We start from the raw sequence: 27569 nt of genomic DNA on the forward strand, positions 1-27569 counted from the left end.
TGCATTTTGTGTTTAACACTCTACACTCTAGCTTTAAGAATTACAGTTACTATTTATTTTCCATTTTAATCTATGGTAATGTGCAGGTTATGCTTCTTTTAAATGCACGTTATACTTAAGCGGATAGCAATTGCACTTGCCAATGTCCCTTCTAGAGCACAGACATGGTTCACTGAAACATCTTCAGATTCAGGCATATAAAAGCCTGCTTGTGCCCCTATAAAAAGGGCCCAGTGTTTCTGTGTTCCACTGCTACACGCTGGGTTTATGCCAGGTTGGCATCCTGCCACTCATACGATGACATGTCCAAGCACAACTATTATACAAGAGGGGATTCACAGCACTGTGCTTTAGAAGATGAAAACTTGTTCTCATTTTGTCTCTGCACATATCACTTCTATTTACTGGTACAAAGAGGAAAACACCTAAGGACTGCCAAACCCTCGGTACCAATTAGGCCGACTAGATCCTGGGTGTTCATTGTGTTACCACAGACATTTATACTCTCCGATTAAAAGTCAGTGGAAATATAATTACTGGAACAAAGTATGAAAAATATCATATAAATGTATTTACGCATCTTTTCTCATAATGGGATGTGTGTCCACTACTACACAAATAGTATATTCAATATAAAAGCTGTATGGTTATGTCTTGCCAGAATTACTAATCCTTTGGTAGGTAGCACAGTAACCCGATTATATGAATTTTAACTGTACATTTAGCTGTTGGCCTGGAATACCAAACTATAACTAGGGATAAAGAAACCTTGTTGACTCGGATTCCTCATTAGAAGTTATGTGGGGTAAAATGAATTGGTCGCTACAATAGCAGTACTTCCTTAAAGTGGTTGTAAACCCTTACAAACCACTTTGACCTACAGGTAAGCTTAGATTAAGGCTTACCTGTAGGTCCAAGAAATAGCTCCTAAACCTACACGGTTTAGGAGATATTCGGGAAAATATAGGCGCCGCTGTCAAGGGCAATATGCCGCGAGTGGCGGCTCCCGTGCACATGCGCGGGAGTGACTTCATCGCGGCTTCGTCGAATGACAGCGGCGGAGCAGCGAGACCCACCGAGAAGATGGATGCTCCGGACTACAGGGGACAGCGGTGACTTCGCTGGCTCCTGTGTCAGGTAAGTGACACATAATGGACTACTATATCGCATAGTGCTTTACCTTTGCAGGGAATCAAAGAGGAAGTAAACCCATCAGGGTTTACTTCCTCTTTAACCATTTCAATACTGGGCACCATTACGCCCTTCCTGCCCTGGCCAATTTGTTTAGCTGTTGGACTTTGGGTACAGTTTGCATGACCATGCAATTGTCATACAAACAAAATGTGTATACATTTTTTTTAAACAGATAGAGCTTTCTTTTGGTTGTATTTAATTACCACAGTTTTTTTTTATTTTTTGCTAAACAAATGAAAAAACACTGAACATTTTGGGAAAATAATAAAATAAGAGGTTCTCTTGGTTTACGTCACAAAATTTTGTAGAGAAGTACATTTTTCTCCTTCACTGATGTGCGCTGATGAGGCGTCACTGATGGACACTATTGAAGAGGCTCCAATATGCAGCACTGATGGGACTGCCCTGATAATCAATGCGCAACACCCCCCCCCCCCCCGGATAGGAGAGCCGCCTACCGGCTCTCCTCTACTCACGCGCGGTCAGTGCAAGTAGAGGAGTGCCGTTAACTGGCACTTCATATTTACACTGTGATCAGCTGTGACTGGAGACAGCTGATCACGTGGCAAAGAGCCGGTGTGTCCAGGCAACACAACACTTTGCCGATGAGATGAGAAAACCAAATTACAAATGTTAACCCCTTCGATATGCAAGAAAAGGCAACAAGTGCTACACTCCTAGACTCATGTCAAGTCAAAAGTAAACCAAATATTACAAAAAAAATAAAAAAATAATCCTCACCCAAGACAAAAAATGGGGAGCTTTTGCTGCAAAACTTCCCTTCCATTCATAGTAGTCCACTGCAATAATTGTTTTATCCACCAGTATTTCCAGTCTTCTGTGGGCTGAATACCAGCCAGCGTCATTTAAAGGGGTGTTCCGGCCACAATTATTTTTTTTTTTTTAAAGTCAGCAGCTGCAAACACTGTAGCTGCTGACTTTTAATAAGGACACTTACCTGTCCAGTGAGCCAGTGATGTCGGCCCCCCGAGGCCGATCAGTTCATCGGATCAGCTGCCGGTGCCTCCATCTTAATGAAGGAAAGCAGGCAGTGAAGTCAGTTTCCTACTGCGCATGTGCAAGTTGCGTGGCGCTTTGTGAATGGCCCCATTGTTTTCTGGGACACATACACATGTCCCAGAAGGCAATGGGACCGCTCGCCGAAGAGGAAGCGCAGAAGAATAGGAAGAAACAGATTAGGAAGACTGCCTACAGATGTTTCAGGTAAGTTTAAAAAAAAAGTGTCTTTTTCAAGAATATTAATGCAATTTTTTTATTTTAGGGTGGCCCTACGTTTTAACTCCCATCCTTTGTGTATCCAGGCTGCCATGGAGTTCCCTACTTCAATGACATTAGATAGATCCAGTATGGGCCACCTCAAACTGCCTCTAACGAGAGTTTACCCCATATGGAGTGCTGCATTATATATTTTTCACTCTCCAGTTACACTGCTATACATCACGGGCATCAGGGTCGCATTTCTCAACCAGTCACCTTGTTACCTAAAGTACACAGACTCAGTTTTGCATCATCAGAACTTGTAATGCCAAAGTACACAAAAGCAGGACAAAGGAACTTGAGCAAGAACAATATAAAGTATAATTGGATACCTTCATGTTAGAAAAGTAAATGATGTATTGTCTCATGCAACTTTGCACAAATATTTTGCTTAACACTTTGTAAAGAAGAGAAAAAAGGCCCAACTTACAGAATCCTCAGGAGGCCTCTGGATTTTACCCCAGTCCACAGAAGGGCCCTTCTCTTGCAAAAACCGGTGAAATAATTTCTGGAAGCCTTCCAGGTCTTTCTGTGTGTGCTGAAAAAAACAGAATAAATACTCAATTGAAATTTTTCAGGTAAGACCGCAAACGGAATAACAATTGTAAATTACATACTAGTTAAAGTGGATGTAAACCCTCTCCTATACCCAGTGAAGTGAACAGCCTCAGATTATACACAGGGATGAAACAATTCTCTCTACATAGGTTTTACATATACATCTGCTGTCTTCAGCTTTATATACGGTTTAGAATGTTCAGATCATCTTAGGAGAATTTTTCTTCCTGTTCAGCACTGCAGTGAAGTCTGGGCAAACAACCAAGACAGCTGATTGGAGGAAAGGCACACACCCCTTCTCCTCATAGGTACTTTCCAAGTGGATTGTTGAATAGTTCAGAGCTGTGCTAATTTTTAGCATCCTCCCCAACACAAAACTCAGGCTGCTTTTATCATATGTGATGGAGAACTTGTCAGGAGTTATCAGGCTGATAATAGAAGAACAGAGCAGGAGAAAGCTACGGGACATAGTGCTTTGAAGAGAGATAAGAAAACACTGCAGATGTGTGCCCAGCTCAAATTTTGTTTTTTATTTAAAAATTTTAAAGCAAAACTTTACCCATTTAGCAAGAACATACATCGCACATTATTATGATACCAAAAATTTGCGCGTGCTGCAATTTGCCTCCTCAATTTGTTCCCGTTTCTGCTTAGAGGTTGCCAACTTGCAAAAGCCCAGAGCCCCTGAACAGCAGTAAATCCTAAAGCTGAACTAAACCCATCTACGTAACAGTTTCAAAAAGTTAGATTCCTGGAATGCCAGGATTGCTAGCTGTCATATTTGCTTGTGTCCTCAACCAAACTGTCAAACCATAAAATGGCTGGTGTTATAACTGATCACATGAGCAGCATTATGGCAGTTACAGTTCAAACAGAAGCAGCTTCCTTGGCCATACAAGATAGGAGGGTTTAACCACTTCAAGCCCAGGTCTATTATGGCACTTCGCACCTACATGTAAACATAATTTTTTTCCTAGAAAATTACTCAGAACCCCCAATAAATGGTGGTCCTTGCAACTTTTTATGTCACATGGGCTTTGCGCAGCGATTTTTCAAATGCGTTTTTTGGCAAAAAAACAAACACACAACAGTAAAAGTTAGCCCAATTTTATTTTTGCATAATGTGAAAGAGGAGGTTACACTGAGTAAACAGATACGAAGGAAGGAAGGAAGGAAGGAAGGAAGGAAGGAAAGAAAGAAAGAAAGACAGAAAGAAAGACAGAAATGACATTCTTCAAGCTTCTCTTAGGACAGGGGGATTTTTTTTTTTCCATAAAATCTATTATTTTGCCTCCCCTGTCAAGGGTATACAGGAAATTGGATTTAATTTATTTCAATTAAAATATTTCACGAAGCAGCAAAATTTGTTTCCTTAACCACTTGCGGCCAAATCACGTCCCTCTACACGATTTGGTTTCAAGTGGTTGTACCGGAGTGATGACTGCTGCAGGCATCACCCCGGTACCAATTTTTAGAGATGATGGTCGGCTCTCTTGTAATAACAACTGATGCGGCTAAGTAGCTGCTTGGCTGTAATTACAAGCAGCGGGAGGGCAGGTGCCCCCCGCCAAGTCGCTTGCTATGGGGGTAGAAGTGCAGGTTCTCTCAAATGCTGGGCTGTGCGCCTACATAGAAACACACTGTGGGTCTCTAAGCAGGGAGCTAGTAACTGTCAGTCACCACTGTCTTCTCTGCGGCGCGGGCCCCCCCAAGCTCACTGGAGCACTGGGCTGTGGAGGGAGCGGCTGGCTGAGGTTTTCGTGGCTTGCTTAGAAGCTGAGCCAGGGTTGTGGGCAGATCCTGATGATTTTATTATCGCGATCTTGTCCCGGCCTGAACCAGCTCTGTGACATCAGCCAACAGCGGGCTTCAGCACCCTGTCTGCTCAAAAGGTGTCACAGGAGTGCAGAACAAACTGCGCTCCTGTGATCCACAAGAGAAGTACAACCAAATGAGCTTTAGTATGCTGTGTATCTCTGGCTTAGAGAGGTATTAACCCCCAAATTTTTTTTAAAGAATGTCATATCTTGCAGCTTACCAATCATTAGATGGTTAGATGTGGTGGCCGCATCAATTTTCTAGTCTTAGACTATTTTCCCCTCGGTTTTCACCTGGTGATCTGGCCAGCAACACACCTCCTGTATTAGAGTTCCCCCACTCTGGATGAAGGAGCACAGGGGCATCTATGGAGTGTCAGATGTACTAGCAAATTTAAATACACTAACAAACGGAAGCCAAACTCCAGCTATTACGTTATTAGCAGTTACAGTAGTTTTTTTTTTTTTTTTTTGCTTTTGGGGGGTAAAAAGGAGCAGCACCCCTGCAAGTGTTAAAATGTTTGTCTCATCTGTGACTAATTCTTCTGGAGAGCTTGTTTTTTTGAAAAAACAGACTTACTGGCTGGATCACCAGATGAAAACCGAAGAAATAAACCCTAAAAATGAATGCAGCCATCACATCTAAGAACTGGTAAGCTGCAATTGGAAAAAAAAAAAAAAATGATGTTTGCTTTAAGGCTGGGTTCACACTGCTGCGGGGGGAGTTTCGGATGTGATTCGCACCGCAAATCACATCCGATCTCCGTAGCGCTGCGAGTTCAGCCATACAGATAGTATGGCTGAACTCGCAGCGGTCCCGCAGCAAACTCGCACGGGACCCTTTTTTTCGTCCGCAACAGAATCGGATCGCATGGGCGTTCACACCATGCGATCCGATTCTTGTGCGAGTCGGCAGATCGCACTGCGATATGCGATCGGATCTGGGGGTGTCATTAACATATCATTGACACTCCCAGCCGTTCGCATAGGGCAGTGTGAACTGCCGGCGGGAGTCGTGCGATGCGGGAAAACGCCGCGGTTCACACCAAGGCCAGGTTCACACCGCTGCGATGCGGGAACGCCGCGAATCCGCGGCGTTTTCCCGCATCGCACGACTCCCGCCGGCAGTTCACACTGCCCTATGCGAACGGCTGGGAGTGTCAATGATATGTTAATGACACGCCCAGATCCGATCGCATATCGCAGTGCGATCTGCCGACTCGCACAAGAATCGGATCGCATGGTGTGAACGCCCATGCGATCCGATTCTGTTGCGGACGAAAAAAAGGGTCCCGTGCGAGTTTGCTGCGGGACCGCTGCGAGTTCAGCCATACTATCTGTATGGCTGAACTCGCAGCGCTACGGAGATCGGATGTGATTTGCGGTGCGAATCACATCCGGATCTCCCCCCGCAGCAGTGTGAACCCAGCCTAATACTATTTTAAATTTAGGCCGGGTTCACACCGCTGCGATGCGGGAACGCCGCAAATCCGCAGCGTTTTCCCGCATCGCACGACTCCCGCCGGCAGTTCACACTGCCCTATGCGAACGGCTGGGAGTGTCAATGATATGTTAATGACACCCCCAGATCCGATCGCATATCGCAGTGCGATCTGCCGACTCGCACAAGAATCGGATCGCATGGTGTGAACGCCCATGCGATCCGATTCTGTTGCGGACGAAAAAAAGGGTCCCGTGCGAGTTTGCTGCGGGACCGCTGCGAGTTCAGCCATACTATCTGTATGGCTGAACTCGCAGCGCTACGGAGATCGGATGTGATTTGCGGTGCGAATCACATCCGGATCTCCCCCCGCAGCAGTGTGAACCCAGCCTAATACTATTTTAAATTTAGGCCGGGTTCACACCGCTGCGATGCGGGAACGCCGCAAATCCGCGGCGTTTTCCCGCATCGCACGACTCCCGCCGGCAGTTCACACTGCCCTATGCGAACGGCTGGGAGTGTCAATGATATGTTAATGACACCCCCAGATCCGATCGCATATCGCAGTGCGATCTGCCGACTCGCACAAGAATCGGATCGCATGGTGTGAACGCCCATGCGATCCGATTCTGTTGCGGACGAAAAAAAGGGTCCCGTGCGAGTTTGCTGCGGGACCGCTGCGAGTTCAGCCATACTATCTGTATGGCTGAACTCGCAGCGCTACGGAGATCGGATGTGATTTGCGGTGCGAATCACATCCGGATCTCCCCCCGCAGCAGTGTGAACCCAGCCTAATACTATTTTAAATTTAGGCCGGGTTCACACCGCTGCGATGCGGGAACGCCGCAAATCCGCGGCGTTTTCCCGCATCGCACGACTCCCGCCGGCAGTTCACACTGCCCTATGCGAACGGCTGGGAGTGTCAATGATATGTTAATGACACCCCCAGATCCGATCGCATATCGCAGTGCGATCTGCCGACTCGCACAAGAATCGGATCGCATGGTGTGAACGCCCATGCGATCCGATTCTGTTGCGGACGAAAAAAAGGGTCCCGTGCGAGTTTGCTGCGGGACCGCTGCGAGTTCAGCCATACTATCTGTATGGCTGAACTCGCAGCGCTACGGAGATCGGATGTGATTTGCGGTGCGAATCACATCCGGATCTCCCCCCGCAGCAGTGTGAACCCAGCCTTATAGTTAAAGTTATATTATAAATGCCTTCAACCAATCTTTTTATCACTTCCATCAGCTCATCCTCCACAGTTCTAATCTTATGTACCACTTGCCACACTCTTAGATTGTAAAGGAATGGAAGAAACTAGGACGGGCAAAAATTTGACAGCGCACCTCATCCCAATTATGTCAAAATAGAAAGAGAAAGAGAAGGGTGGGATTATTGCGGTGCTATAAAGATGAAAGAATTGTATAGTATAAAAGAAAAGAATTTTATTAAATATGATAAAAAAACTCTTAGATTGTAAGCTCTTGTGAGCAGGTCCCTCTTAACACGCTTTTATTTTATTGTAACTGTACTGTCTCTCTTTTATATTGTAACGGGTTGTGTAAACTGTTGGTGCTACATAAATCCTGAATAATAATAATAAATTATACCCTCAGTTCTTAAGCACTTTCAGAAGTGGACTTGCTGAGTATGCAGCTTTATCTTTAAATCTGAGCCTATGTTCCAGTTTAGGCTACTTTTACACTGAAGGCAGTTTTCAGGCGTTTTAGCGCTAAAAATAGCGCCTGTAAAGCACCTGAAAACCGCCTCCCATGCGAACCCAGTGTGAAAGCCAGAGTGCTTTCACACTTGGGTGGTGCGCTTAGGGAATGGGGAAAAAAGTACAGTTTGAGGGTGCTGTGTACAGGGCTCCTAAACCACCCCTGCCCATTGAAATGCATGAGCAGAGAAGCGATTTGGAAGCGCTGCAACATAGGCGGTTTTAACCCTTTCTTCTGCCTCTAGCATGGGTTAAAAGCAACTCGCTAGCAGCCAAAAAGTGTAGCTAAACGACGGTAAAGCGCTGCTAAAAATGAGCGGCGGAGCCCCAGTGTGAAAGTAGCCTTACGCTGATGACATAACCACTGCCCAAATTTTCCAGTTTCAGAGTGGCTCGTTTCTTTTGAAGTGTCCTATGGAGCTACCCATGCATGCAGGGACTAGATTTGTGCCTCCCCACACTGTGTGTATCCATAGAAACAGATCCCCCTTGATAAGGATGGCAAAGCACTCCCCTTGGTCCTCCTTCCCTCCTTTCCTACCCCATCTCCATGCTAACAGACGAGCATGAGACTGCACTGTCCACAGTTACCCCTTTCCTGTAAAGACCAGAAGATCAGGAAAGCAGCACAAAGAGCAGGAACCAGCAGCAAGTTGTAAACTGCTGAGCCAAGGTCCTGCGGGCACAGCATGCACTGTGCCCTGCTGGAGACAAAGCTTGCCCCTGGCTGCGCTCCTGATGTGGATAACGTGAGAAGAGGGTAGAGCCTGTTTCCCAGGATGCCAAGGATTGCATTGCTCAGGTCGCACAATCGCACCCTGGCTAAGGTACATCTACCCGGGCTGGGGGGGGAACTGAATTTCCTCTCTGCCAGTCTCCCTGGATGCTATTATAAGGGTTATCATAGTCCATATTCCACCAACTCAACGAAAAGAGCAGTAAAGTGAGTAGCCACTGTTTATTAAAAACTGAAATTGTCGGGGTCTATTTATCTAGGAGAACACAATAAAGAAGAACGTTCTTGAAAAAAATACTCGTTATTAGGACAACCATTTTCATACTTTTGCATGTGAAGAATTTTTAATGTAGCAGACAAATTGAATAAATAAAAAGTGTGCGTATCTAACAAAAAGCAGACCAGCTTTTCTTTTGTTTTACCAACCACCACTTAAAATCTAAAATCTCCCACATCCCCAGAGAGATCGCCAGAGCAGAGAAGTAATCCTGAAGCAGCAGTGATGACCTCATCGCGGTCAATCACTATGTGTGATGAGAAAGTTCTACATTTGTTTTGTCCTCACCACCCACATGGCCCTTTAGAGAATTAATGATCACAGCAGATCATAGACCTGTATTACTTAAAAAAAATAAAAAAAAATAAAAAAATTTAAATAAACACAACCTACAGTAAACCACAGAATGCCCTGTATATTCTATTTTTCCTACAAAAAACAGGGACTGCTCTGTTAGAAGTCTGATTTGAGCCAAGCAGATAGACATTTTATTTAGAGAAGCACAGAGATGTTTTCTTTAAAGCACCCCAGTCACGTAGGATTCTTGGGATATATCAAGCTTTGCATTCCTTTTCCAAAAAAATAAAAAAATCCATGACTACACTATTAACCACAGATGAGCCAATCTCTCCAATGGTCTACAACAGGGGTCTCAAACTGACGGCCCTCCAGCTGTTGTGAAACTACAAGTCCCATGAGGCATTGCAAGTGTGACAGTTACAAGCATGATTACCACAGGCAAAGGCATGATGGGGCTTGTAGTTTTGCAGCAGCTGGAGGGCCGCCAGTTTGAGACCCCTGGTCTACAAGCAAGAATTGTGTGCCCCATCACACTTACATACATGCCAACAGTCCCAATTTTCCCGGTATTCAGACCCTTGTCCTGGGAAAAATCACGGGAAATTGGTTTTGTCCCGATTCCCGCAGTATCGCCAGAGCCACTGCTAGAAGTCCAGGGCCGACACTGGTGATTTGATCTCCGCTGTCATTTTGCAGAAGACCAGCTCTCGTGGAGGCAGAGGGGAAGAAACAAAAGGCGGAGCCTGGGTCACTGCCAATATAAATGGAGCTGCCCCAAACCCCCCCCCCCCCCTGTGGCCTGCTGTCGGTCCATGACCTGTTGTGGAAAAGGCCGCCGGGGGGGGGGGGGGGGGTTGGCAGATGCTCCATTTCTTTTGGCAGCCATCCGGGCTCAGCCTCTTGTTTATTCCCCTTGGGCTCCACAAGCTGGTCTTCTCTGTAAAATGACAGCGAATATCAAATCAGCAGTGCCAGCCCCTGGCGACAAGTGAGGTGCTGCATTTGGTGACAAACTGCATCTGGTGACAAGGGACATGGCAAGTGACAAGTTGCATCAAGTGGCAGGCAATGTGGCAAGTGACACGCCAAGGGCTCCCACTGTTTCTGCATTATGGGGAGTTGATTTCATTTTATATTACAATGTAATAATAGAAATAACACGCTTCAATCATCCTGACACCATATCAACCATGGTGCAGTGATGATTGAAGCGCTAACACCAGGTATTCGGAGTATCTTTATCTGTCGATTGTTAAACTTGCTGGAATACACATATTGCTATTGTGGTGTAGGATCTGGGCCTGCTGTCCCTCCATCCTTCTCCCTCCCCATCTCCTATTTTCTCTCTCTCCCCCCCTCCATCCCTCGTTCATCTCAGACTAACCACACCCTCTTTAAGCCACTCCAAATATTTAGTTTAAACTATGCCCATTTTTCATTGTGTCATGTCCCCCACACTACACCATGCCTACAAATGCCCCATCCCCCAATTATAAGACGACTCCATCAAAAAAGTGTTTTGACAATGTTGGCAACTATGCACTTACCCAAGGGTAAGTATCCTGTTATGAAAAACCCTGAATGTTAAATGCATTTCTCAATAATTGAAAAAAAAATTAATAAAAAAATTCAGCAATGCTCCCCAGCACAAAACCATTTGGGGGCCATACCTAGAACTTTGGTAAAATGGCAGTTTATCAATGCATGGTCTGCCCAAGGCCAAGATGGTCTTCAGGACTCCCAGAAGCTTTAGACTTTACTTATTTCTCTCGGTTAGAAGATCGGCCTTGACCCTTTCTGCCTCCTGTTAAGAGCTTAACAGAGTATTAGGCCAATGGTGAGCCTTAGAAAAAGTGAAGGGGGAGGTATATGCAGGCCTCCCACCCATCATGCAAAAGAAGTTTATTGTGTATGCACATATTTGACAGTTCAGCTTCACTTTATTACATGCAGTATTCAGCCTTTAGCCATGTTTGACGCTGCATACAAGAACACTGAAGCGTGTTTTCAAAAGTCAGGTGGTAACTGCCTCCCCCCCCATTTTTTATTACGTTTTTCAAAAAGAGGTACAACCATGAAAATCAGGATACAAATATGGAAGCTCTTTACCTAGCCACACAAGTATGAAATAAAATTACAATATCTGAAAATAACACAAAGAGGTCTGACATAAGCTAGAAAGAAAGTACACATGATCTGGTAGAAGAAGTCTAAAGTGGTTTGAATCATGAGAAAAGGTCTAGAACTCAGAAAGTAAGCTTAATTGAACCTATCACACCAGAATTTCTATTTCGAATAAATATTTGCTCTATTGCCTTTTTGATTGGCTATGAGACATTCGTAGACATAATGGGTGCATATGATCTCAATTGCCTCTGATAAGTTGGGAGTTAGGATACTTAGAACAAGGCGATCTAAATCAAATCTAATTGTCAAAAACAAGTGTTACTATTGTGCGACAAAATGGTGGGAATCTTTCAATACCCAAATTTAGTATTGCTAGATCTGGATTAGGAGGGGTAAGGGAGACCCGTAATATCAGTAACTGGCAAGACTCAAAATGAGAGTACTCACCAAGATAAACCACGGTTATTTAAGGACTGGGTGCTTAGTTACATTTACTTATTTGGAAAAATGTATTGATGGAACACGTTTCCTTCCATATTTAATCTACATAGGGGAATTGTACATTAGCCACTAGAGAGCGTCCCTAATTATAACGCAAGCCCCTCTGTCTTCTTGCTTGTTGAGATAAGATATCGGCCACATAAAATTCTTTACACCTAGCTGATCTTTTATACAATACTAGATTGTAAAGTTTAAACACCGGCATAAATATATTAGCTCAGGATTAGCTAAAAAACTGCACAGGAAATAAAGGAAACACAAATAAGACGTGCAAATTTAGCATACGTATTAATCAAACATAAAAAAAAAAAAAAAAAAAAAAAAAGCTTCATTGCACCTAAAACCCGAAGGAGTGGCTGTTCTGATCAGCATAACCTCTGCTATTGATAGTGTGAATAAACTCCAGCTGTCATGCCGGCCCACAGAGGGGCCAGAGAGAGCTGTAACATTCTGATGACGTATGACGCAATGAATGATGCCAAGAAAAACCCACTATCTGTTTATACCTTCCACGACTGCATTGTTTACTGCATGTCCGACTGAACAATAGCGTGCAACCAGATACAATGCTGTCCTTCTGTGGCACAGAGAACCATGAGCTGGGAGAAACAAGTTTAATTGTGAACTGCAGATGCTAGATACTGTATATTTGTTCTCTGCCCTTGATTGGGATTGTGCATGGATCGAGTTTACAAATACCTATACTATGTTGTTACTTCTTTGAGCAGCTACGTTCATGTATTTGAATAGGAGCTGCATTACTTACTGGTGCTGATGCATTGTAGTTCTGAATGTTAGTAACATGAAAAATCTGGAATATTGCTGCACTCCTTGGTATCTTTATTGAAGTCACATCACAGGTATGACAGGAACGTAAATGGTAAGGCGTTTCGCGCTAAAGTCAGCACTTATTTAAAATCTCATACCACACATACATTGCATAAAATATACAGTATCTCACAAAAGTGATTACAGCCCTCACATTTTTATAAATATTTTATTATATCTTTTTATGTGACAACACTGAAGAAATTACACTTTGCTACAATGTAAAGTAGTGAGTGTACAGCTTGTATAACAGTGTAAATTTGGTGTCCCCTCAAAATAACACAGCCATTAATATCTAAAACGCTGGCAACAAAAGTGAGTACACCCAAGTAAAACATTTCCAAAATGTCAATATTTTGTGTGGCCACCATTTTCCAGCACTGCCTTAACCCTCTTAGCAGAGTTCACCAGAGCTTCACAGGCTGCCACTGGAGTCCTCTTCCACTCCTCCATGATGACATCACAGAGCTGGTGGATGTTAGAGACCTTGCGCTCCTCCACCTTCTGTTTGATGATGCCTCACAGATGCTCAATAGGGTTTAGGTCTGAAGACATGCTTGACCAGTGGATCACCTTTACCCTCAGCTTATTTAGCAAGGCACCGTTCGTCTTGGAGGTGTGTTTGGGGTCATTATGTTGGAATACTGCCCTGTGGCCCAGTCTCTGAAGGGAGGGGATCATGCTCTGCTTCAGTATGTCACAGTACATGTTGGCATTCATGGTTCCCGCAATGAACTGTAGCTCCCCAGTGCCGGCAGCACTTATGCAGCCCCAAACCATGACACTCCCACCACCATGCTTGACTGTAGGCAAGACACACTTGTCTTCATACTCCTCACCTGGTTGCCGCCATACAAGCTTGACACCAATTGAACCAAATAAGTTTATCTTGGTCTCTTCAGACCACAGGGCAAGGTTCCAGTAATCCATGTCCTTAGTCTGCTTGTCTTTAGCAAACTGTTTGCAGCCTTTCTTGCGATTCATCTTCAGAAGATTCCTTCTGGGAAGAGAGCCATGCAGACCAATTTGATGCAGTGTGTGGCGTATGGACTGAGCACTGACAGGCTGACCCCCCACCCCTTGAACTGCAGCAATGCTGGCAGCACTTCTACGTCTATTTCCCAAAGACAACCTCTGGATATGACGCTGAGCACATGGCTCTATACTTCTTTGGTCGACCATGGCAAGGCCTGTTCTGAGTGGAACCTGTCCTGTTAAACTGCTGTATGGTCTTGCCCAACGTGCTACAGCTCAGTTTCAGGGTCTTGGCAATCTTCTTATAGCCTAGGCTAGTGATGGCTAACCTTGGCACCCCAGATGTTTTGGAACTACATTTCCCATTATGCTCATCCACTCTGCAGTGTAGTTGAGCATCATGGGAAATGTAGTTCCAAAACATCTGGGGTGCCAAGGTTCACCATCACTGGCCTAGGCCATCTTTATGAAGAGCAACAATTTTTTTTTTCAGATCCTCAGTTCTTTGCCATGAGGTACCATTTTAAACTTCCAGTGACCAGTATGTGAGAGCAATAAACACCAAATTTAACGCACCTGCTCCCCATGCACACCTGAGACTTTGTAACACTAATGACTCACATGACACCGGGGAGGGAAAATAGCACATTGGGTCCAATTTGGACATTTTCACTTAGGGGTGTACTCACTTTTGTTGCCAGTGGTTTAGACATTAATGGCTGTGTATTGAGTTATTTTGAGGGGACAGCAAATGTACACTGTTATATAAACTGTATACTCACTACTTTACATTGTAGCAAAGTGTAATTTCTTCAGTGTTGTCACATGAAAAGATAAAAAATATTTACAAAAATTTAAGGGGTGTACTCACTTTTGTGAGATACTGTATATATGAATGATACAAGCGAGCATGGTTTGGCAATTAAGCAATTGAACAATTACCAATAAATCAATTAGAAATACACTCCCATCGCGCTAATGAGAGCTTATGCTCCTTGCCTTTCCATACTAACATGTCATACAACACAAGCCACATAAATCTCCGACCCGTCACCCACCAACACAGATCCAGAAACCACTGCTGGATGACCATGCAGGAGAGCACAGGGAAGGAGACAGTCAGCTAACGACAACAGCAGGACACCCTCACAAATTTCATAATTGCTAGATCATTATGCATAAAGTACATAATGTCACAACATGAGGAACACACATAATGTAGTTTCCTCCTATGACAGGCTGTGTAGCAAACAAGCCATTCACAACATGCCAGACAGCCAATGGTGACCTATAACATAATACAATGGTTTGGAAAATGACAAAATAGGTCATAGGTTGGACTTGATGGACTGGTGTCTTTTTTCAACCTCATCTACTATGTAACCATGTTAGAAGAGAAAGAGTGTCCAAAAATTCAAAAACAAAAACAATCCATAAAAAAAAAAAAAAAAAAAAAGAGGTTTAAAATAATCCAACATAAATGGACCCCTGGGAACCCTATACATAAAAGGTACAGTTGGACAAAAGAAATGGTACACTTTTCACATATTTGTAAAAAATGTTGAAACTCATTTATCATTTTCCTTCCACTTCACAATTATGTGCCACTTTGTGTTGGTCCATCATATAAAAGCCCAACAAAATACATTTAAGTTTTTGCTTGTAGAAGAAGTGGAAGAACAAGGCGCGCCAAACTAAGTGCAGCGTGTGGTGAACAATTTATTTAGAAGTAAAAAAAGGCCAAATGGCTACTCCCATAATATTAGTGAGAATCAAGCAAATAAACTGATGGTACTAGAGTCCATGGTCACTTTCAAGGACCTCATAGAGCTTGCATTCCGCGCTGGTACGCTCTTCCAGTTCAGGTTTCCGGGCATCTCTGAGAACGTACGCCACCCTGCAGAGTTACCAGACTAGTCATCCAGGCCGCTCCGCAGTTCCATCTCTTGTAGTTCACCAGGACGCCGCTGGGACACCCTCATCAATGTTACCCTGGACTGTACAGTGACCATGGACTCTACTACCATCAGTTTATTTGTTGGATTCTCACAAATGTTATGCGAGTAGCCATTTGGCCTTTTTTTACTTCTAAATAAATTGTTCACCACATGCACTTAGTTTGGTCCACCTTGTTCTTTTGCCACTTGTTTTCTTAGAGTTTGCTTCAACTCCCAATGGAGCTGCCGCTGGTAAAATAACTGACCCCCTTCATCGATTGTTGGGACTATTAATTTTTAATATATATATATATATATTTTTTTTTTTATCAAATATCATCCAATCTAGACTGCTGCTATTGATATATTGCTTGGTTGTTTCTTGAACCATTTTTTTCCTTTTCTGTATGTTTTTGCTTGTAACATGACAAAACATGGAAAATTTCAAGAGGTATGAATACTTTAATACTTTTTCATGGCACGGTATATGTAGGGGGGGGGGGGGGGGGGGGAGAAGCAAAAAAACAAAAACAAAAAAGCCCCAATTTACATTTGGTCGATGATCTGTAGGAGCCCAGCAAAGGAGAGGATACTCTGTTCTATACTCCTATAAAGTAGTTAGCAAATATGCAAAGCAGCACCCAGGTCAGGGTGTATTTTTTCCCCAACAGAATCCATACATTGGGAAATAAAAGTTCCCTGAATGCAATAAACCAGAAAATAGTTTTCACAGAGTGAAATGTTATAAGTAACCTACAGATTTCAGCCCCTGTTCACATTGGTGTGACTTTTCATGCAATTTGACAGGAATCTCCAGGATCTAGTAGGTTGAATTGGTAAAAAGAAGAAGCTACAAATTATATATTTTAAAAAAGGAACCAGATTGCTGCACCATTACCTGTAGTTCAGCCTCAGGCGCAGTAGACAATATCTTTTCCAGGTCAGACTTCATGGCCTCCTCTAGTTCTTGTCTGATGGCTTCCTGGAACTGTGACATCTCTCCACCAGACATTGCTTTACTTAAATCTAAAAAAATAAAATGGAAATTGTTTAGGCTTGTTACCACAATGTTCAATAACAATCTACTATAAAAAGACACATAACCCACAAAACTGCTAACTAGTTGAATTTGTTTTTTCTCTAGATTTTACCTTAGGCAGTCATCTTATATTGCTACCCGTAAAGAAACACAATGGGCAAATATTTGGGACTTTGGTATTTTTTTGGTAGTCAAGGAGGACACAAATAAAAATAGAACATTTTCTGGCTCTCATTTTAAAGCAACACTTTGCATTTAAAATATCATGGGTCTAACTAACCCAACACCTCCATACCTATACATGGTCGCCTCTGCTAGCCATGGGTGGCCATAGAGGAACAAAGGATCACCTGCCCAGCCTGCATTGGAAAAAAAAAAAAAAAAAAAAGCGTTTACTGGGCTGAAGGTCTGAATATAGGATGTGTTAAACTTGGCATATCAACAAGGACCCTTTTTTATTTTTATTTTTTATTGTTGGTATAGATGCTTAGTTGTCCTACTTTCATATTCAATGTTGGAGATTATATTTTGAATGTGTCCATTCAATCAAAGATGAAGACGTTCTTTGAATCCTGTCTAAACTTGTCTTGCTCTGGACCTTGTAATGCCCATTTTACTTATGTTCAATAAAGTTTTTTTAAGATAAAAAAAAAAAAACCCTTGGCATATGATTTGTAAAAATTGGAGCATTGAAAACATAAGCAAAAGTAGCGTAATTGCCCCTGGCGACTTACCAGGTTTTAGCTTTCAGTCAATGAAAAAAAAAAAATGGAACAGAAAGGAAATCTATTGTGTGTGAAAGAGCTATATTTGTGCCATTTATTTCTTCCCAGCTTTTCTACAAAAGCCCTTCAGTTAGCCATACACTAGCAGAATTTCAATAGAAAATGTTTAGTTTCAATTCACTTTTCCCCTTTTGTGGGGGTCACACCAACTTTTATTTTCAACCACAGAGACGAGAAAATTCAAAGAAAGATGGAAACTTTTTCTCGAGCAAATTCATTTCTTACAGTGAAAGTTGTTTTTGTTCGGGAAAGGCCATTTGTTTCAAAAATCAAATGTTAAAAGCAAAAATCATTTTGAAGTACCATTGAACGACATCTGTCTAGTCAACAAATGTACTGAGAATTTTCAGACAGACACACAGAGGGGGGACTGGGGGGGAGCTACACAGACGGGGGGCCTGGGGAGAGGAGCCACACAGAGGGGGACCGGGGGGGGGGGGCCCACACAGGGGGGATCCACACAGAGGTGGGCCTGGGGGAGGACACAGGGGACAGTCAGGGGTGATTGGTTTGGCAGTGGAAGGAGTTACAAGCACCGATCTTCCTTTATAGATTTCAATAAAGCAGCTGAAAGCCGCAAAGTAGGAGAGGTCGCTGCCAGCTGCTTTATTGAAATCTATACAGGGAGATTGGTGCTGGCAACATCCCCCCCCCCCCCCCCCCCGCCGCACCGATCACCCCTGACTGCCCAGGTACCGGGTCAATCATAGGAGCAATTGCACAAGTACTTGTGCAAATGCTCGGTAACAGTGCAACCTTAGTACAGACTTTTGTACAAATGTTTGTTTGAAAATCTACTACTGTACGGACAGGTTTAGTTTCAGTTCACATTGCAAATGACCCATTTATATCAGTTTACAGTTTAAATATTCTGTTTACCTGGGCTACTACAATATTTCACGGCTACGTTTCCACTTGTGCGACTTGGGACTGCAAAGTCGCATGACAAGTCGTACCCCATGATTTCCAATGAGTACCGTTCATATCTGTGCGACTTCAAAGTAGCCCCTGCACTACTTTGGTCCCACTTTGATGCGACTTGACGTCCATAGACCTCAAGAAAACACAGGCATTGCTTCAAGCCGCATCAAAATCGTGGGCAAAAAAAAAATCGTATGACTTTCATGTCGCAATAGTGGAAACCTAGGCTTAGACAACGTAGCTTGTGACTGGCATTTACACAGCACACGCATTCACAGAAATTGTGCAATTGTGCTGAGATAGCAAAGTATCATCTCAGTGCTGTATACATAGATTCTTATGACCATGTGTTCCTAGTTATAAAGCTTCTTTGTGGAATTCATTAAATGTTTCAATGCATTTCCAGTTGAACAGTAAAAAAAAAAAAAAACCCACACACACCACACACCACACACCTCTTCCCTTGTAGGCCCCTTTTCTGCATCTCAGTGGACCATAGACGAAAGCTATCTGACATGCCACATCTCTTAAACCCCAATATTAGCTAATGCCTCTAGGAGCTTGACTCTTTACACTCCACTGCGATATGTCTATATGATGCTATTAGAAGTTTACTGTTCACATGTTAAATAATATTTATATATGGTTTTATTCATACCCTCCTTCCTACAGAGAAAAGTGCACACATACACAAAAAAAAGGTTGCTTTCAAATCTTGCAAGGCTACATAAACATGAGGAAAATCCTGCAGTGGTGCATTTCCTTGCTCGCTGGTTCAACAGGCTGTGTCACACAGGAACCCATAGAATGCCGTCCGTCAGCTCTGTGGCTCAGATGGTAATACAGAGGAGAGGTCTGAGGCGCTCGTGGGCCGCAGCAGTGTCTGACGTCACCGGAAGGGATTGTAACGCCGTTTCTGAGCCTGCATAGTCAGTGGAATGGACAGGCGCGCCTTGTCAAGCTTGACAAAGGAGCGCTACTGCACAAAAGAAACTGCATATTTTCTTGGCACACTTTGGGCCCCTTAAAGCGGAGGTCCACCCTAAAGTGGACCTTCCGCTCATCGGAACCCTCCCCCCCTCCGGTGCCACAATCGGCACCTTTCAGGGGGGAGGGGGTGCAGTTACCTGGATAATCCAGGTAACTGCACCCACTTCCGGGACAGCTCTCTGCGGAAAGGGGCGTAACTTACGCCCCTTTCCGCAAGTGCCCGCCCCTTCCCGCAAGTGCCCCGCTGCCTGCTGGGAAACACACAGCTCCCAGAGGCAGCGGGGAGCGTCCTTATTGCGCAGCGCAATTCGCGCATGCGCAGTAGGGAACCGGGAAATGAAGCCGAAAGGCTCCATTTCCTGATTCCCATACCCAAGATGGCGGCGGCAGGACCCGACAGACAACCTAGCGATCGGCTTCGGGTGCCGACATCGCGGGCGCGCTGGACAGGTAAGTGTCACTATTTTAAAAGTCAGCAGCTGCAGTATTTGTAGCTGCTGGCTTAAAAAAAAAAAAAAAAAAAAAAAAATAAAATAAAAACGCGGAGTCCCGGTGGACTCCCGCTTTAATACCATCATTTAAATGCCACAGCCTACCTGAGTATTGTTGCTGACCATGTCCATCCTTTTACGACTACATTGTACCCGTCTTCTGATGGCTACTTCCAGCAGCACTATATCACAAAGCTCAAAACATCTAAAACTAGTTTATTGAACATGACAATGAGTTCACTGTACTCCAATGGCCTCCATAATCACCAGATCCAATAGAGCACCTTTTGAATATGGTGGAATGGGAGATTTGCATCATGGACGTGCAGCCGATTAATCTACAGCAACTGCGTGATGCTATTAACACCCTGTTGAATCTATGCCATGAAGAATTAAGGCAGTTCTGATGGCAAAAGGGGGTCCAACCTGGTACTAGCAAGGTGGCTGGTGAGTGTATATTTTAGTAGCCCGATGAGCATCCACATGTGTTATCACATTCCGCATGCCAGTCCCAAGCCAAGCAATTGGGAGAGCTGAGGAATAACTTGGCAACCTATCTTAAAAAAAAAAAAAAAAAATTATATATATATATATATATATAAAAAATAATAAAATAGGATTTTTGTACTCCCCATAATATCCTTCTCTTTGAAGTTCATTGATGGACACAGCACCTTTAATCTTGACCTTAGGGTTATATGGCCACCTTTAGGAGAGGACTAGACAGAACAAATAAAAACAGCAAAACTGTACAGTACTGCCCAGGGGGCGGTCCTACTGGCTATAACCCCTCACTCTGCTACCAGCAGCTCAGTTTGTCAAAAAGCAGTACAAACAGGAGGGGTGCGTGCTGTGTCAGTCAATGAACTTCAGAGAAAAGGATTTTATGGTGAGTACAAAAATCCTATTTTCTCTTTCGTTCACTGATGGACACAGCACCTTTAATCTTGACTCAATCTGCAGAAAAACTCAACGCTGCTTATGCTATGCAGCAAAATAGAACTACATAAAGGGTGGCGAGTATGTGCTTTTCTCAATGTTTCAGCAGAAATAATAAAAAATAATAATAATAATCTACTTCAACTGAGCCGTTTATTCTTTGTCTGCCAATTACAGAAAATCCTAAAATAGTGGAAGGAATGAAGCCCTTTACAAATAGATTGGATGGCCGAGATATAAATGAAAATGCTGTACAGTCAGCACAGCCAGAAGAGCCTTACCATTGTTACGCGGTCTGTACAGAACTGAACTTACTGGCGATACATCAGACTTGTCAATCTAGCAGGCAGTTAAAGTCTCTATTGGTTTTTGTAGTCCCTGTGGACACTGACAAGGTGAGTATTGAGCACACAAGTGTCAGCCACGGTGATAAGGAAATTACTTGTTTGGTGAACTGAATGCAGGCAGCAGAATTCGTTTCAGATTGACATTTAAATTAGAATTGCACAGACCACAATCACAACAGCAAGACAACCAAGTCTGGTGCTTATGTGTACAGGTATCCATATGTGGGGGGAAGAATAAAAAATAAATAAAAAATAAAATAAATATAATATATAATATATATATATATATATATATATATATATATATATATATATATATAATAAAATAAAAAAAGGAGTGTGAAATATGAACGATTGCGGTTATTTCAGATAGCTACCAGACGTTAAAGAAAAGGATGAAATCAAAGCATGGTAATTGGACAAACCACTGAACAGATTAATAAGGATTTTTGGGAGTATGGTGTTATATGGAGAGACCATCCAGTAATCTGTTGAAAAATGCATACTCAAGAAGGTAAAAAAGGAAGCAACCAGATGGGATAGTTTACAATAACACTGCTTATGCATGAATATATCAGTGGAGTCGTTATTGTGTGTGTGTGTGTGTGGGGGGGGGGGGGGGTGACACCATCAAGTAGGAAGTGATATCTGACCGCAATTGTGTCTCCCCCATCGGAGCCAGATTAACGTAGGGGCTGTTGGAGCTGCAGCTCCAGGCCCCTGCCTTAATATAGGCCCAGCCACCCAAAAACTTCCTCCTGGCACTGCTGCTTGCTGTCCACTGGTGTGAAAATTATTGGTTGCTAAGAACGCCTAGCATCCTAGCAACTAATCAAGTGCAAGCACAGGCCGCGGCAAAAAAGGATGCAACATCCTCCTCCCTGCTCCACCTCTGAGTGTCACACCTTCCGGCTTCCGTCCTGCAGATAGGGGTACCTGCTGGGAATCGGGACTGAGGACACGTCCCTGTTCTGTAAGGAGAAAGTGGGGCACAAACTTTTGCAGTGGCAGTGTTTGTGTGGCACTGCAACAGCCAGGGAGAGAGGATGTGCTTTCCTGCAGCGCAGTTATGCTCAGTCATATTGAGTGGGGTACTGCAATGCTGGGATTTGTAGTCCCATGGAAGGAAGGGTAATGCTCTCACATACTGGGGGGCAACTGGTAATATATGGTAAAAGACTCTGCAAGGGGGCTGCCATAACTGACCTGCCCCCTTCTAGGAATACTTATTGTCTGGCACACGGGTTTAAAAGGGATCTCTGTTGACTGGAGGCAACCCAGAGACCCTCTCATATCAGGTTCCCCCCTTACATCACAGTCTGCAGAGATCACCCTTAATTATTGGAGGGGGGTTTATACCATGTTTTACCGCACCAGGTGACACCAACAGAATATATCACACTATCCATTTCCAATAAGACACCTAATACAGTTTTACAATCCCTCATAGGGTGTGTTAAATAAGCAGATAACAAGAATGTTTCTAGGAAGAACTGTTGCCTCTGCACTGACAGCTGAAGTGATCAAACACAGCTAATCGCTCAGTTCTCTCCTCCGCTCTGAGCAGAAAGCAGTGACTGTCAGTCATCGACTCTCCGCTTTGGCTCTCCAGCTCTCACTTTGATTGCAGTGCATCAATCTGTTGTAAGAAATAGATGCCATTTCACATTAAGTCACAAGGGTCGGAGATGGAAAATTAACTGGAAAGATCAAGAAATTAGGACTATCAGAAAAAATAAATAAAAAAAAAACCCACACAGGAGTGATTAGCAATATAGATGTGTATATAAAAAGTTCTTCTAAACATTTAAAATGCATTTTCTACTTTATATAAACTGTAGGAATACTAAAATGTTTCATAATCCATTTTCACTATAGTAATGGATGTTTTTTTTCAGACCTGGAATAAAGGGCCTGTTCACGCCAGAAGGCTGTATGGGAAACCTGTACTCCGTGCACGCTTCCCATAATGCTTTCAAAATGCACTGGATATGCGATCTGCTGTGGGTGTCAATGTAATTCCAAAGACAACCCAAATGTAGATCGCAAACATGTGTCTGCCTGTACTGCATTGCATGGTACTGCACTACCATGCAATCCGATGCGTTTTTAAAAGCAGTACATGCACAACTTTTGGTGTTATCCAGTCAATTTCTGCCCATTCAAATGAATTGTTTGACAAAAAAAAAAAAAAAAAAATCACATTGCACTGAATTGCACACCACATGTCCAGTGTGAACCGGCACTAAATGCATTTTGTGACTTTCCTGGATTCCTGACCACAATCTGGAGAGGATGAATATTCTAAGCCACACTTGCTTAGCTAAAATGTGCCATGATAAGTGCCAGTCACCAACCCACCACATTACTATTCAGCCAACAGCTACACTAGAGGTGCTGTAGTAACCCCACACTAATAAACCTTGGGGTTTCATAAGTGGTGAGGAATCACAGAAGAGACTGAGAGCAACAGTGCTCATCTTCCGCTCAGCTAACATATTAATGCTTCAACTTTTCAATTTAGCCATTATGTAAGAGGAAAATAAGCTTGGGGACCAGCTGGGGAGGTAAGCAGGTTTTCTACATCCGAAGAATCCCTAGAGGTAGCAGCCTGACTATGTACATTCCAGACCTGCACTCAGCATCCAACATATGCTTTACATAGAATATGATCTCGCTCTCCTGCAAATACTTAATCTAAAACACAACTTCCATCCAAAGGAATGTGCCTAATCAGAAACAAAAGCTATTCCTACAGTTATTGTGTATAGTACATGTAAGTAATTGGCTTCATGCGTTATTGGACCATTGGCTAGGGCAGCAAGCAAAGTGTGTGTGTGTGAGTGTGTGTGTGTATATACACATTAGTGCATGCTCATGTTTGGGGGGGGGGGGGGGGGGTGCAGCACTGTTAATTTTTTTTTATTCACCTAATGTTATCCCTGTGACATAGGGTTTAAAGTTGCAAAGTGGACTTCTACACAAAGTGAAGATTTAGCCTCTGTACATACCAAGTAGGCCTTAACACAGTATCCTGAAAAATCTATGTATGGTCTTGAATTCCTTCTAGGAAAAAAGTAGTGCACATCTTTTAATTTGAGTTTCATGGCTGTATATTTTTAGTGTGAGAGGCAGCATGACTGTTACCATATTTTTCGCTCCATAAGACGCACCTGACCATAACACATCTAAGGGGAAAAATAAAATTATTCTAAACCAAAATAGCATCACATCCGTCTGACAGAAGTCAGAGCAGCCCGAGCGGCCGTACTCCATTTGGCCGCTCAGTCTTCGAGAAAGGCCCAGTCAGGAGATCGCCCAGCGCTCATGAGGGCTTGGGATGTCTGTCCTCCGCTCTCCTGCCGGTACCAATATGTCAGCGGCAGCAGGGGGGGGGGGTTGGTGTTTGGGTACTGTCAGTATTCGCCCCATATTTTTGCATCTTATGGAGCGAAAAATACAGCAAGCTGGCCATTGATGGGTAGAATTTCAAACAAAAATTCTAATTCAATAATTCTAAATCACTAATGAAGTGTGTATATGAAAACCTAAACTTGTCTACAGGCACATGCTTCTTAAAGCGGTCTTGTACTCAATTTTTCAAGTTGATATAATTTAATTCCCTAAGGACCATAGATGCTCAAATGACCTTTAAAAAAAAAAAATAATAATGCCGTAATTACCTTTTAGTAGTAATTAGTTTCCTGACTTCCGGGTTCTCCTCCCGTGGGAGTAGGCGTGTTTATCGCCTTTCCCCGGCCTCGCAAAGCCCCCTGGGAGCTTTGTTAAGAGTCTTCCCAGGAATCAGTGGGGAACGGCATCATGCCGAAATCTCGTGAGATTCCAGAACCAAGACGCCGGTCACGTGACGAGGGCGTGTCCGAAAAAGCCTTTTTAGAAGTGGGCAGGCAAGTATTTATTTGGTTGCCATCACAACAGGGCAGGAACTTCCGACACCCGTTGTGATGGCAACCCAAAATCTTACGGCGCTGCTGGGAGCACAGCATTCACCGCATCCCGGAACGAAATGCTTGTGGGCTTCAAATGCCCAAAAGCAAAATGGAAACAGCCGGGAGGAAGTTTTATAACTTACATTTGCGCAAGAAATCGGCAAGCCGGGGAGAATAAAACTACAAGTAGTGAGTACTAGAATTGCATGACAACCGAATTACAATGACACAGGAAAAAAAAAAAAAAAAAAAAAAAAAAAAACACGATAGGTCAGCGGAATCCCGCTTTAAGTCTCATTTGCCCACTGGTCCCAGTTCAGCCCCATGTTGTGAAACCAGCACTACCTACCACTGCTAGTCCACTGATGTCTGCCCCAGATGCACAAGGCTGGTGCCTGTCACAAAAAAATAAACAAACAAAAGGGGGTCTTTTTACCCCCAAATCTCACAAGATCTCTGGAAAATGGCTTTTGTTTTGCCCAGATCTCATGAGAACGCTGTGAAAGGCACTGGTGACAACCTTCCCATGTGGTAGCTAGACTATACTAGAAAAAGCCAAAGCCCGGTATAAATCCAAGGGTGATCGGAGATTCGCTGTCCAAGGGCCTCGGCTATGGAATGCTCTACCAATCAACATCCGCCTGGAAGAAAATCACCTGGCTTTTAGGAAAAAACTCAAGACCTTCCTCTTTTAGCAGATGATCAAAGCTCGCCACAGCGCCTAGAGGCGATTCAGTTCGCATTGTGCGCTATATAAGTATTTCATTCATTCATTCATTCAGTGATGCAACAGACATTGAGTGAGCGGTTTAATGTTCCGTCTGGCACTAGAATACATCATACAGGCCGAGTTCCTTTAGTAATGCTAGATTGTTTAAGCTTCCTGTGCGTTTTTAATACAAATAAAGCACATTTCAGTATAATGGTTTTATACTATTGGTGCCCCTTTTTCTTTGTTCACTATATGGGGAGTTCTAGAAGAGAGGAGAATCAGAACCGGCGTTACTGCCAATCGGCAAAAAAAAAAAAAAGAGAGGCACTGAAGTCTGTTGGGGAGAGGTGTTTACTGAACTTTATGGAGAAGAGTTTATTTAGAACTTTTGGAGAATGTACCAAGACAACATTTTTTTTTTCTTAGTCATACACCTAGTCACTTGGGTTTTCATAGTGGTGTTTATTTTATGTGACATATTTTATGTTCGCAGCAACTTTCCGATTTTTATATTGTGTTACAACTTTCAGAGGTTGTGGTTGCTTTCACTGTGCACAGAGAAAGTATTTTACAGAAAATAAAAACTATTTTCACAAACTCACTCGTACGAAAACAATTATAATGCGCCAAAGATTTGGAGTATTAAAAAAAAAAAAAAAGAAAAGAAGATCAAGGACACCCTTTCTGCTGTAGCATGCTTTGGAAGTGCAAGCCACATCTGTCTGGCTGTGGATAGTAAAGCTCCTGGAGTGGTAGGGGGCCCATCTGTAACAAGAGAAGGATTATGTGCAGGGGGAACATTTCTCCGCTTCCATGGACTGACTTTTGCAAGAGTTTAATAGAGAACAGATACTTCAAACTAGCAAAACAGCTTTACACCCAGGACTCTCAGAAACACGAGTTATCAGAAATTCCCCAGTAACATTAGGAATTAAAAGGGGCCAAGCTATTCAAAAGGAATATTTCAATAACGTGCAGCTGCTGATAGACCAGAAGAACTTGATTATATAAATTCTAGGATTGCTCCAGTAACAATTTCTAGTCTTTAATATTTACAGCCGTGGCCAAAAGTTTTGAGAATGACACAAATTTTAACTTTCACAAAGTCTGCTGCTTCAGTGTTTTTAGATCTTTTTTGTCAGATGTTACTATGGTATACTGAAGAAGAATCACAAGCATTTCATAAATGTCAAAGGTTTTTATTGACAATTACATTAGGTTTATGCAGTCTATATTTGCAGTGTTGATCCTTTTACAAGACCTCTGCTATTCGCCCTGACATGCTGTCAATCAACTTCTGGGCTACATCCTGACTGATGGCAACCCATTCTTGCCTAATCAATGCTTGGAGTTCGTCAGAGTGTGTGTGTGTGTAAGTGTGAGTGTGAGTGTGTTCTTCACTCGCCTCTAGAGGATTGACCACAAGTTCTCAATGGGATTGAGTCTGGGGAGTTTGCTGGCCATGGATCCAGAATTTCAATGTTTTGTTCCCCAAGACACTTACTTATCACTTTTTCCTTATGGCAAGGTGCTCCATTCGTGCTGGAAAAGGCGTTGTTTGTCACTAAACTGTTCTTGGATGGTTAGGAGAAGTTGCTTTCGGTGGATGATTTTGTACCATTCTTTATTCATGGCTGTGTTCTTAGGCAAAGATTATGAGTGAGCCCACTCCCTTGGAAGAGAAGAAACCCCATACATGAATG

General features: G+C 43.2%; 1 protein-coding gene across 2 annotated transcripts in view; it reads right to left on the minus strand.

Moving 5' to 3' along the window:
- The window catches only part of UGP2 (UDP-glucose pyrophosphorylase 2), a 150873-nt gene that overhangs the window by 80016 nt on the left and 43288 nt on the right, over positions 1–27569 (minus strand). For both annotated transcript variants that reach the window (XM_077485977.1, XM_077485976.1), the window contains exons 2-3: positions 16591–16718; positions 2903–3010 (exon numbers count right to left, since the gene is read on the minus strand). In XM_077485977.1, coding sequence (XP_077342103.1) covers positions 2903–3010; positions 16591–16704 — 222 coding nt within the window. In that variant the 5' untranslated portion in view covers positions 16705–16718. The remainder of the gene's footprint in view (positions 1–2902; positions 3011–16590; positions 16719–27569) is intronic.

Source organism: Lithobates pipiens, unplaced genomic scaffold (assembly GCF_037356315.1).
Source record: "Lithobates pipiens isolate NorthernLeopardFrog02 unplaced genomic scaffold, aLitPip1_a1.2 Scaffold_18, whole genome shotgun sequence".
NCBI classification, from domain to species: Eukaryota; Metazoa; Chordata; class Amphibia; order Anura; family Ranidae; genus Lithobates; species Lithobates pipiens.